The sequence below is a fragment of the Bombyx mandarina genome, chromosome 18 (assembly GCF_030267445.1).
Source record: "Bombyx mandarina strain Sakado chromosome 18, ASM3026744v2".
Taxonomy (NCBI): Eukaryota; Metazoa; Arthropoda; class Insecta; order Lepidoptera; family Bombycidae; genus Bombyx; species Bombyx mandarina.
The window spans coordinates 1836657-1849729 of NC_143224.1; the positions used below are offsets into that span (position 1 = coordinate 1836657).

General features: G+C 39.1%; 1 protein-coding gene across 7 annotated transcripts in view; it reads left to right on the plus strand.

Annotated features, from left to right (window-relative positions):
• sdt (MAGUK p55 family member stardust) overlaps window positions 1-13073 on the plus strand; it is a 167491-nt gene that overhangs the window by 33661 nt on the left and 120757 nt on the right. For all 7 annotated transcript variants that reach the window (XM_089734536.1, XM_089734538.1, XM_089734537.1 and 4 more), the window contains one exon: window positions 1019-1452. In XM_089734536.1, coding sequence (XP_089590662.1) covers window positions 1019-1452 — 434 coding nt within the window. The remainder of the gene's footprint in view (window positions 1-1018; window positions 1453-13073) is intronic.

The window sequence follows — 13073 nt, forward strand, 5'->3', positions numbered from 1 at the left end:
GAGATAGATTAAAAAAAGATAGAGAGAATTTATAAGAGAAGCATTTGGTGGTAGTGTGTACCATGCGGTCCATGCCACCCATGATCCAACACAGTGGAGGAACGTCATATGTGGTCGCGATCCTCAGCAGTGAGGGAACGATATAGAAGAATTTATTAGACACTAGCAACAACCGACTGATCCGCAACGACTATTACTAATGGTAAATAGTTTAAGTTGCTCTCAGGCGAAGGGGTAACGCAAAGCCGTCGTCACCCAAAACATGTCTTGTCGGATCCCCAGGATCCACTCTCGGTGCTTTTAGGCTCTTCAAGCACCGGTCACCGTCCTCGTCGAACTTGTTGACTCCGACGAAGAGTTTGACGTGCAAACTAGCCTATAGATAGAACCCACTGAGTTTCTCGCCGGATCTTCTCAGCGGGTCGCGATTCCGATCTGGTAGTAGATTCAGCGAATCACTGCTTTTGCTAGGGCTAGTATTAGCAATTCTCAGGTTGAGCCTGTGAGCTCACCTACCGGTCCGCGTGAAGTTTGGATAGATCCTTAGGCTACTAACGATTAGGTAGGAAAAAAATACTGCCTAAGCGCCGCGCCACTTTTCAGTTCTTCGTATTATTATCGTTTTTGCTATTCTGATATAAATATAAAGTTGTGAAGCCTAATCAGAATTTTTCTGGTAGTTTCTGAATGAAATAGTAAAAAATATCCATCCATCTGCGTCCTGACAAACTTTCACATTTATATTGTACTAAAAGTCCGATAGTCATGTCTAAAAAAGAGACAAAGCTTTTTTACAGTCCATGAATACACTTTACGAGCGGTCAAGTGGTTCAAGATGTATCGAGGTACGAATTTAATTTTTGCAAAATAAAACCCTTGTCATATGTCCAATGTTTTTTTGCCACATTTCTTAACCTTTTTTATTGGCGTGGATGAGAAGATGAGCTTACGACCACTTGAAGGAATTTTGCGTAAGGACTTTGCCTATTTTTTGACTAAAATAACTATTTTATTACAGTTAAACAAAAGAAAACGAACTCAACCAGAGAACAGACCTGAGCTAAACGGGTATATAGCCAATTCGACGGTCTACGTGACTTCCATTAATGAAAACGGTGCTATAGAAAGCAAGCCAACTATATCATCGCCGAAATCTCAACCTAAAGCTCTCCAAGCGAAACCAACACCGGTCATAACGAACGGAATCGACAACAAAGAAGCAATAGAAGAAGAGAGAGAAAAACACGAGAACGATCAGAGCGAGAAGAAGGAACTTAGTGACGAAAAAGATTTAAGTGTGTGCGTTGTGAATGATGTGATTAGTGATGCGTACAGTGTTGCCCGTGAGCATTTGAACAACGGCCGTAGTGAGAAACTGTTGGATCAGCCCGATCATAGGATCAGGGCCACTGCTGTCATCGAGAGTAACAAGTTGGGACCGGGAGAGTATCGGTGAGTGGAAACAAATTTTACGTTGGCTTAAAATGAATTTTAATGTAAGAAAATATTAGTTATGGTTACGAAAGGTAGTATGTTAGGATTCCAGCAATCGATCGGTGCAAAAAGGGAAGAGTTCTGCCTCTCTGTCTCTTCGACGTCGGTGCCGAGCATTACAGCCAAGACGGTTGGCAACGACAAGTCTGCTCTTAGCTAGACAATGAGGGCATGACGCTTCCCGTCCCATACGGAGTTATCAATGGTCCTTCGCCGTATCCTCGTCGCAGCTATATCTGCAATTTATCTAAATTAACATTAATTATTCATGGCCAACACCAAATTTATAAAATTATTTTTTCCTGTTTTTATTTCAAAGCTACAATCAAGTATGCGACATTTTGGTGTAATGTCGTTTGACGTAATGACGTAATGACGTTTGAAAAATCCACACGGCACTAATGACGAAAAATGACAAAAAGAAAAATTGTCCCGAAAAAAAAAAGGATAATCTTATTGGTTTTTAAGTCCACTAGCCTCGCAGAATTTAAGCATATATGTTTAAATCTGTCAATTCGTTATTTATGTATTTAATTATTACAGTCTACTTACAAAGAAACAGTTAAATCAAAACATTTCCAAGGAATTGATGATAGCTTTTAACAACAGTTAAAATATAGATAGGTCGTACTGTATTCCTGCTAAGCAGTTTTATTTATTTATTGCTTAGATGGGTGGACGAGCTCACAGCCCACCTGGTGTTAAGTGGTTACTGGAGCCCTGTGGTTACTGGATGTCTATCTACAACGTAAATGCGCCACCCACCTTGAGATATAAGTTCTAAGGTCTCACAACGGCTGTCCCACCCTTCAAACCGAAACGCATTACTGCTTCACGGCAGAAATAGGCACAGTGGTGGTACCTACCCGCGCGGACTCACAAGAGGTCCTACCACTAGTGATTACGCAAATTATAATTTTGCGGGTTTGATTTTTATTATACGATGCTATTCCTTCACCGTGGAAGTCAATCGTGAATATTTGTGGAGTACGTATTTTATTAGAAAAATTGGTACCCGTCTGAGATTATCCTTATCCTTTAGGCCACGACGACTTCATAATCATTCAATGTTGCGGACATCTATAGTCTCTAGTAACCCCCTAACGCCAGTCGAGCCTAAAAGTGCCTTAACAGTTATAATGAGAGAAAGCCGCGTACCTACTGTCGACAAATTTTCGAAAAATCCCGTAGTTCAGTTTTGGAATCGATTAGCAACACCAGAATGGGTTTAGTTTTGGGAGCACGATGTACAAATTTACTAAATATGATAGAGGACGTTCCTCTTTAACTTATCAAGAATTACCACAATCCAATTCGTTTAAGCATATGATTCGCTCATACCCGGTACAGGTATGAACGAATCATATGCTGAGATACAGGTTTTATCACCTATCACCTAGTTCAAGCACAGATGCAAATTATGATTGTGTTTCTAGTTCTATGTTAATAATAAATATCTAAAAAAAAAAAAAAAAACTGATACCAACACGTCCGAATTAATGCACAAATCACAACGGTCACCGTTCGACCGCTGCCTTTTAAAACATGAAACGGTAAAGCAACAAATAGCGAGTCGATGACTAAAAGGAGTTGTGACAGTAATTTTTAGAGTTACCGTTACGATGGGCTCAGGAAACCGAGGAGAGGCTTCGAGAGCCGTAACATTGATACCGCCGTCCAAGGTTCAAGGTTCATGTTACCTGTAACGCGAACTGCTTGGATCGAATATCTTTAGATTAATATTTTTGGTTCATTTGGAATAATGAGATTGGTCATGTAATAATATCACTAGAAGTCTTTATTACAATATTGTTACGCGCTGGGGTTCGAGATCAATAAAATTTCACCAAAGTACAACTTAAAAACTGTATTTAACACTTCACAAACACTTTAAAACACTCAACAAACACTTTAATTTCGCTTGTTCCGCTTCGCTTCAGGGGATCCGTTCGCTGTTTCGCTTCGAGTAGTTCCGATTACTGACTGACTGCGTGCCATCTCTACAGCGCTTTTATAGCCGATACCTCATTCCTAGAATTTTCGAGAATATTCTACACATCTCTAGTAGTAGTTTCCGCTAATTGTCAATAGATGGCGTTGTAATTATCGAGTATTCTGGGTGTTACTAGATCCTTCCATATTCGTTCGACTATTCGACGATAGATGGCGTTACTCTTACCGGCGTACCAATATAAAGGCAGACAAGGTCACGGTCATTCGGTTGTGTTATTTCAGGAGTCCATAGACATCGTGAGTCGGAAGTCGTCGCTCACCTTGAAACTTGAGTTGAAAGTCTCAAGATTTTTAACTTCAGTGTGCGAACATAGAATATTCCCTAGGACCAGATACATTGGGGACGGTGGGATGGATGTAATATGCTTTGCGTAAAGCCTAACCGGCCGTCTCAATAGCCCCGACTGTGCTCCGGCCCGGTGCTATTTCTGCTGTGTAGCAGTAATACGTTTCGGTTTAAAGGCTGGAGCAGTCGTTGTACTATTAAACTGTAACTTTGAACTCATGTATCAAAGTGGATAGCGGCATTTACGTCTATGGGCTTCAGCAACCATTAAATATCAGGGGGGCCAAGACGAGAAGAAAGAAGATACGACAAACTAACAAAGAGGAGACAATAAATGACCTAAATCTTGAAGTGTAAGTGATTACAGAATTCAATCACTTGGCGAATACTAATAAAAATAAGAAGGGTTCTATGCGGTTCGTCTTCTATAGAAGATTGTGTTACTAAATCATTAATCAGATTGCGATGGAAATAGTACGCGGTACATGGTGTCCTTTGATCTGCAGGGAAAGTTCTTGTCATAGGGTAGAGCATCAACGCTGTTTTAACAAAATTTAAATAACACTTGAGGGACAGGTTTTCATTAGAAACTAATAAATATCATTAAAAATCTAGTACTAAGTATTTACGTTTCTACATTACAATCGGCGGTAATTTCGCAACGTTATTGACAAATAGACGAACACAGAACGTGTATTATCACAGCGTAATGTTTCCTTATTGAGACATAGGTACATATCATATTTATTATGTTTGGTTTGTATTACTCACGTGCTTTTTAATATTGAGTTAATAATACAGATAATTCGAGTTGTGCGATTAAATTGAGGTCACATTTGAAGTGAGTCGGTTCGTTTAAATTAGTTTCTGATTGGTATGAAAATGAGATTCTCTCTTTTGAGCATTGGTAAGATCAAAAGCATTATAGGGTTGAACAAAATTTGTTTTGATACGTAATCGTATGCGTTTATCGTGTCGATTGATATTTGGGCGTATCGAGTCGTACTTTATTTGTTTAGATAAATTGTTTAAGGTAATATGTGATCCTGTCGCGTCTATATTAAGCTGATAAACTATCCTTCCCGCCCTCGCCCAAAACATGTCTTGTCGGATCCTCCGGATTCACTCTCGGTGCTTTTAGGCTCTTCAAGCACCGGTCACCGTCCTCGTCGAACTTGTTGACTCCGACGAAGAGTTCGACGTGCGAATTAGCCCATAGACACAACCCACTGAGTTTCTCGCCAGATCATCTCAGTGGGTCGCGATTCCGATTTAGAAGCAGCTTCAGCGAAGCACTGCTCTTGCTAGGGCTAATATTAGCAATACTCTCAGGTTAAATCTGTGAGCTCACCTACCGGTCTGCGTGAATTTGGAATAGCTCCTTAGGCTACCAACGATTAGATAGGGGAAAAACAGCTTCTGCATTGCGTTGCAGCCGTCTATCAGAATAGCCAAAACATTGGTAAGCAGCGGCTCGGCTGTGCCCCTGGCATTGATGACGTCCATGGGCGACGGTAACTACTCACCATCAGGTGATCCTGTGAAATTTGGTAGCGATCGGATCATAGTTAAATCAAAGATCGGCCAGCAAATCGGGCCGGGTTTTACTACTTTTATTTATTTATTTTTATTGCTAGATGAGTGGACGAGCTCACAGCCCACCTGGTGTTAAGTGGTTACTGGAGCCCATAGACATTTACGACGTAAATGCGCCACCCACTTTGAGATATAGGTTCTAAGGTCTCAAGTATAGTTACAACGGCTGCCCTACCCTTCAAACCGAAACGCATTACTGCTTCACGGCAGAAATAGGCAGGGTGGTGGTACCCACCCGCGTGGACTCACAAGAGGTCCTGCCACCAGTAAAATAGTAGTATTTATATAATGTTCAATTCTAAACCATGATTTATTGATTTACCGCTTTATACCAACGATGTGAAGGTTTAGAATGCTAATAGAATATAGAGCAAGTAATAACACGGTAAGTATGTTTTGTGCAATTTTAATTTTCATACAGTTAACCAGAATTTAAGTAGAATGACGTCAGATGTTATTATGTTGATCGGAATATTGACGTATGGGTTTTTCGTGCATAGTTTTTATGTGTTGTATAATTGACCTACATACATACTGGTGGCAATCGATCAGACGGACAATAAAGCAAGTATTATTAACACTAGAGGTCCCGCAGTAGTCGAAATTCGACTATAATTAATTGGAATTGTAAGTTTGTACACTATTATGATTGTATTTTATACTTCTATAATCACAAATTTCGCCAAGACTACACTATAAAAAATATTAACAAAGACAAACCATATTCTATTCTCAATTTGACAACAGACGTCAAGAACAAAAGTTTGACAATAAATAGTATGTATGCGTGTGTGCATCAAATACATGGTATGTAGTGTTTGTAATGTTTTCTTTATTGATTTAATGTATCTTTTATGCATTATTTAAAAAAAATATTAGCATTGTGCACTTCTTCTCTATATTCTCTATAAGTGTGGAAAATTTCATACTCCTCCGTCCGCGCAATTTTCTTAAAAAGGGATACAAAGTTTTTGCTTCACGTATTATATTATTAACATTAGTGGAAGCCACAGCAAAGCGTGGCCGGGTTTAGCTCAGTAGTTACTGCAAATAAGGCCCCTCTCGCCATACATATTTAATTCAGATCATTTTTTTCAAATACATTCCAGTTGTTTTTGACCAAATAAAATTGTTTTCATCCATGTTTCATACCAATAGTGATTTTTATTGTGCTCTTGAAAATTGTGTTTGTAACAATAAAATACCTCACGTTTTTCCTGTCCGCCCTGATGGCGTCTACTTCGATCGATTTAATCGTCAGCAATAATACGCAACGGCAATAGTAAATAAAAAGATATCCGACGCATTAAAAAAATTTTATGAATTATGTTAGGAAATAGTGTCAAGAACGCATGCTATTTTAGAACAAAAACTATGGTATTGGGCGTTTTACAAGAAATAATAACATTAAAGTATTTTGATAGGCTTTATAGAGAATCAGTCGTAAGTAAAAATAAAATCTACTTAGTATATTACGAGGCAAAACAGAATTGTTTTTGAGTTATTTAATATTGATACATATACCTAGCTGTTTGAAACTTACTCCCAAACTTTACAATCTTTCACTTAGGTCTAATAAAAAATGAACTACCTATTTTTCTGGTGAGTTGTTCCTATGATAGGTATTCCAAGTAATCGTAAAATGTATAGAGGCTTTCACACAGCGCTATCGCCGGATCTTCTCAGTGGGTCGCGTTTCCGATCCGGTGGTAGATTCTGCGAAGCACGGCTCTTGCTAGGGTTCGTGTTAGCAACAACGTTAGGTTTGAGCGCCGCGAGCTCACCTACTAGTTCGGTGAATCTAGAATCAGGTTAATAGAATGTGTAGGAAAAGAAAAAAAGTGCTAGTCTTCCCAACTATCTTCTATCTTCCATCTTCCATCTTCCATCTTCCATCTTCCATCTTCCATCTTCGTCTTCTTCTTCTATATATATAAAAATGAATTGCTGTTCGTTAGTCTCGGTAAAACTCGAGAACGGCTGAACCGATTTGGCTAATTTTGGTCTTGAATTATTCAGTCCAGAGAAGGTTTAAAAGGTAAATAAATAATAATATGCAAATGCTCGGAATTGAATAAAAATAACAATTTAGTTTTTCCTTTGATGTGTCCCCCCCTATCGGACGGATTCCTTTTGTTTGTTTTCAGTTTATTTTACACAAAAGCTTAGGTCTTTTATTCATCGATTGAAGCACTACGAAGTTTGCCGGGTCACCTAGTAATAATAAAAAATCCCAACATTAAACGCGACCTTAGCCTTGTCACTGCACGAAGACGTTCCATCGTGCGCTCACGCAGGTAGTCAATGACTACTTACCGCCTTAGAAATTAAGACAGTTCGACTCCGACGCTCGCGCGTGATGTACGTGTTTTTATTAAAATATCCATCTATCTACCTGTACCCCACCTGTTGTAACGCTTCCTATACTGGATTGTTTTGAGTGTACCGACCGTTTTTTTGTGTTTGTGTTCTGTGTCTGTGCTCAGTGATGTGTGTATAGGGATCCCGGGATGCATTACAAACAGTTATTTAAAAGGTAATTTTTTCCTATTGTTCCGTTGGCCTTTTTAATGTTGCTTTTAGGTTTTATTATCTACGTTCGTGTAATTATTATTTTTGATTTGGTAAGTAACGTTTTGTTTTGATGCTAGTTTTGCTTTAATGCATGATAAATGCGATTGTAGTTTTGTAAAATAGTAACCAGTTTAATTAATCTAATTATTTTTGTTTCTAAGAGGTCTATTAGGTATAACATCGCTCCCCAAACATAAGTGTCGAAATAATGTTATAGTTTTTTGATGCATTAACCAATTGTGTATTAAACTGTTATTCATTAAAGAGGTCAAGGCTTGAGACACTTCCGTGTATTAATTTTTTCTTAAAGCCGGGCTTACTGGTTGTATGACCTCTTGTGAGTACGCACGGGTAGGTACCACCACCTTGCCTATGTCTGGCGTGACAGTAATGCGTTTCGGCTTGAAGGGTGGGGCAGTCATATTAACTTTACTGATACCTTAGAACTTATATCTCAAGGTGGGGTGGGGGCATTTACGTTGTAGATGTCTATGGACTCCAGTAACCACATCAGGTGGGATGTGAGCTCGTCCACCCACCTAAGCAATATAAATAAAATCTTTTCTATATGCACATAGCGCGCTCAACCGTGTGAAGAGTATTACAAACAAAACTTTACCCAGTTAAAAGCCTCAATATGTTATATTCGGCTGTTATGGATGAACAACACCTAAACCCCGAAAGTTAAAATGATTTTCTAAGCAGTTAACGACACGAATCGTCAGTACTGTCACCTGTGTAGGTACTTAGTGCGAGTTTTTTAACGTTCTCGCTAGCGTAAAAGTTAACCCAATTTTGTATGCAGTTGGAACAGCGCCCCTAATGGCAAACGTAGGCAAACAATCTCATTCCATACAAAAATATGAGCTGTATATAATATGAAAATATGAGCACTAAGCACACTGTTGTAGTTAAAAATAGGATCTCAAAATTCCATGCCAAGTCCATGCAAAGTAAATTCCAGATAAGTCTTTTTTGTTAAAATAGCTTCTTTGTTTGTTTGTTCTTATGAATGGAAGTCTGCCGTGGTTCCGAAGAACGTTTTGTTTTCGTTTCTTGGTTACCTGGTTTCATTGTTGTCCTGCGTTAAGTACTGAAAGTGCTTGCAAGTTGAGACGGACTAGTTCACGGTCCTGTCGCTAATTGGAGCGGAGACCATAGTCACTATTGAGGTTGGAGATCAAAGTTTCAGTTGTATTTTGACAGTGGCTGTATTAAGCCGGTCCCCTTCAGGATGAGCTGGTACTTAGCCACTTGTCCTGGTGAAATTAGAAATAAATAAATAATAAATAAATATTTTATAACAATCACGCCACGTTAACTGGTCCCGTGCTAAGTTCGTAAAGAACTTGTGTTACAGGTACCAGATAACGGAAATAAATGTAAGATTTTTATTATACACATACATATATTTAATATACATCCATAACCCTGGAAAAGACATAGAAGATATTTATCATAAAAATATCTTCCCTTGGTGGGATTCGAACCCGCGACCCCCTTGTGTAGTGACCATGTCACTTACCACTCCACCAGACGATCGTTGCTTTCGGGTCATAAGTTTCTTCTTATAAAAATATAATACTAATATATAACAAAATTCTATTGGTAATTTTTTTATTACCCTTAAAACAGACGAACGTACTCTTAATAATATAGAAATATCCCATTGGTTTTTTTTATTACCCTTAAACCAGACGAACGTACGGCTCACCTGATGGTGAGTGGTTACCGTCGCCCATGGTCATCAGCGATGCCAGGAACAGAGCCAACCTGCTGCCTACCGTATTTTTTTAAAATCCAGTATATGCAGACGAGCATACAACCCACACGACCCATCTGATGGTAAGTATTTACCGTCGCCCATGATCATCAGCAATGCCAGGAACAGAGCCAACCTGCTTTCTACCGTTAATACCATTAATCGCATACCTACTTACAAATACTCTCAATCGACATTCGCATTGAATCGTCATAATTTTTTTACTGAGTTCGTAAAACGTCTTTCATGTTAACGTCTCTGTAAAATAGAAATGCGCTTTCTACATGTTTCTACTTCGTACCTAAATCACTTGAGTAAATATTTGTGTACAGAGTACTTACAGTGCAGTACGTAAATATGTTAGAGTGTGACCGTGATGTGTTAATTACGAAAAAATCGCTAGAACAAAAAAAAATTATTTAGAAAATATTTTATAAACCTTTTGGCTTTTTTTTTGTTTATTGCGTAGATCGGTGGACGAGCTCACAGCCCACCTGGTGTTAAGTGGTTACTGGAGCCCATAGACATCTACGACCACGTCTTTACGGATCCATTAGATCCAATAACTCTTGCATTAGACACCTTCAGCTCTAACACTAGGAGCAGGTTTAGGGACCCCGGTAACCGTACTCGTCGAACTCGACAAAGAGGTCGACGTGCAACCTAACCCATGCATCAGCCCGTTGAGTTTCTCGCCGGGTCTTCTCAGCGGGTCGCGATTCCGATCCGGTAGTAGATTTATTCGCGAAGCAGCTGCTCTTGAATTGTTAGGCCTTCTTCGGAAGCGCTCGGGCAGTTGTTAGCAAATCCCCTGCTGGCTAAGCCTTTGCTCGCCCACCTGTCCAGGTGAAACTGGAAAGGCCTCCGGGCCACAAGTAATGCATCAACCATAAAAAAAAAAAACGTCGTAAATGCTCCACCCACCTTAAGATCTCAGTTCTAAGGTCTCAGTATAGTTACAGTACATACATTCAAGTGTAGCTACTTTATTCATACTAAATACTCATGATTGATAGTTTAATACAAATATGTTTTTTGCAAGTGCGCTAGTATTATCGGTTTATTAAGTGACTCATACGAAGGTTTAACTTTAGGTTTAACATTTCGACAATATTTCCTTAAACAACTTTTTTTCTTTTCTTTTTCCTACCTATGCTGATAGCCTTAAGAGGCTATTTCAGCTTCACCCTAACGTGTAGTTGAGCTCACAGGGCTCAAATCGGAAGTTTTTGCTAACACTGGCCCTAGCAAGAGCAGTGCTTCGCAGAATGTACCACCGGATCGGAAACGCGACCCACTGAGGAGATCCGGCGAGAAACTCAGTGGGCTTTAAATAACATAGACCTTACAAATGTACTCTAGGTAGAACTTTTACCACGATGTCGTTTTTATAGACTTTTTTGAATTAATAGCGATAAAATACGGTATAAAGCGTACTTAAGCCGATTAAGTTACACCGATTTTATTGATTCGAATTGGTTTTTGACTATTTTGAAAGTAGTTACGTAAACAGTGCGCTTACGGATGCTTGTTGACGGACAATGCCAATAAAATTTGGTATTTACATTGAAAAGTCAGTAAAAACTTCGCCTTTTCAACCTGTGACCGCCCAATGCTGAGTATAGGTATTTTCGTGTCGAAACGTGAAAGGCTTAAGCGACATTTTGAAGTCGTCGTGGCCTCGTCGCATTCGTGTTGAGCGATGCACCAATGTTCGAATCCCAGGTGGGTACCATATTTTCTAATGAAATACGTACTAAACAAATGTTCTCGATTGACTTCCACGGTGAAGGGATAACATCGTGTAATAAAAATCAAACCCGCAAATTTTAATTTGCATCATTACTGGAGGTAGGACCTCTTGTGAGTCCGCGCGGGTAGGTACCATCACCCCGCCTATTTCTGCCGTGAAGCAGTAATGCGTTTCGGCTTGAAGGGTGGGGCAGCTGTTGTAACTATACTGAGACCTTAGAACTTATATCTCAAGGTGGGTGGCGCATTTACGTCGTAGATGTCTATGGGCTTCAGTAACCACTTAACACCAGGTGGGCTGTGAGCTCGTCCAGCCATCTAAGAAATAAAAATAAAAAAAACATTTTTTGTCAACTATACAGGAGAGCCGTTTATAGCTTAAAATTTGGAAAAAATATCGTAACAAAAAAACTTCTACAGCTATTTGAATAGAGTAAACATAATGCTAGTTTATTTAAAAACATCGAATTGTTGTTACTAATAACAAATAAAACGGACCTTTAATTACAAAGATAAATGCGTGTTATGTGAAATGTACCGTACAGTATGTTCCAAGGGGAATGCTCTAATAAAGGAATTATTCTAGATGATCCCCTCATCTCCATTCTATCATCAGGCCTCCCGCCATCAGAGTAGAGCGCATCCATATTATGTGGAACAGCTCCGTTCATTAACAGTGCATTTTTAAATATCTTTTCTGCCACATACCATCCAGCTTTGGAAAGAACTCTCCTCCATCCTGGGTGTTTCCCGAGCGCTATGACATATCCTTCTTCAAACGAGGCTTGCGAAGAGTACTTAATAGTAGGCAGTGGCTTGGTTCTGCCCCTGGCATTGCTAACGTCCATGAGCGACGGTAACCACTTACCATCGGGTAGGCCGTATGCTCTTCTGGCTACAAAGGCAATAAAAAACAAAAAAATATCGCTTTAACCAAATAGCCTTTGACCTCTCGATATGCACTCCATTATTTTTTTCGTAATGAGAAACTATATCATTCAACTATAATATTATAATATAATATTATAAAGAGGAAAGATTTGTTTGTTTGTTTGTTTCGAATAGGCTCCGAAACTATTGGACCGATTTGAAAAATTCTTTCCATTAGAAGCCGACATTGTCCCTGGTGAACATAGGCTACTTTTTTTAATTTTATTTAATTTTTTATTTTTGGTTTCATGTGTTTTTTAATGTTTCCGAAGCGAAGCGAGGGCGGGTCGCTAGTCATTCAATATAATAATATCATAAGCAATAATTTTCCTCAAGCGGCTTGCTTATTTAGCAGCCGTGAAATTTACTGGACTTCTAAATTCGAATCGTTTCCCGGTCAGTGATTCGTTTTTTTTCATCGGCTAACTTCACGCTCTCCAATGCTATTTTACGCCTGAACATCGTGCAAATGGCCGGTAGAAATCTGATTAACAAAAATGTATAGATAGATAGATACGTTGAAGAAAAAAAAACGCTAAAACTCAATTACCGAATTAAGTACTAAGCTACCAAAATAAATTTATGACTGTTTTGTTCTCGAATCTATGCGCTGAAGTTTGGAGTGTCTATATTCAGTGCGGTCGATTTAGTTCGTGCGTATAGGAC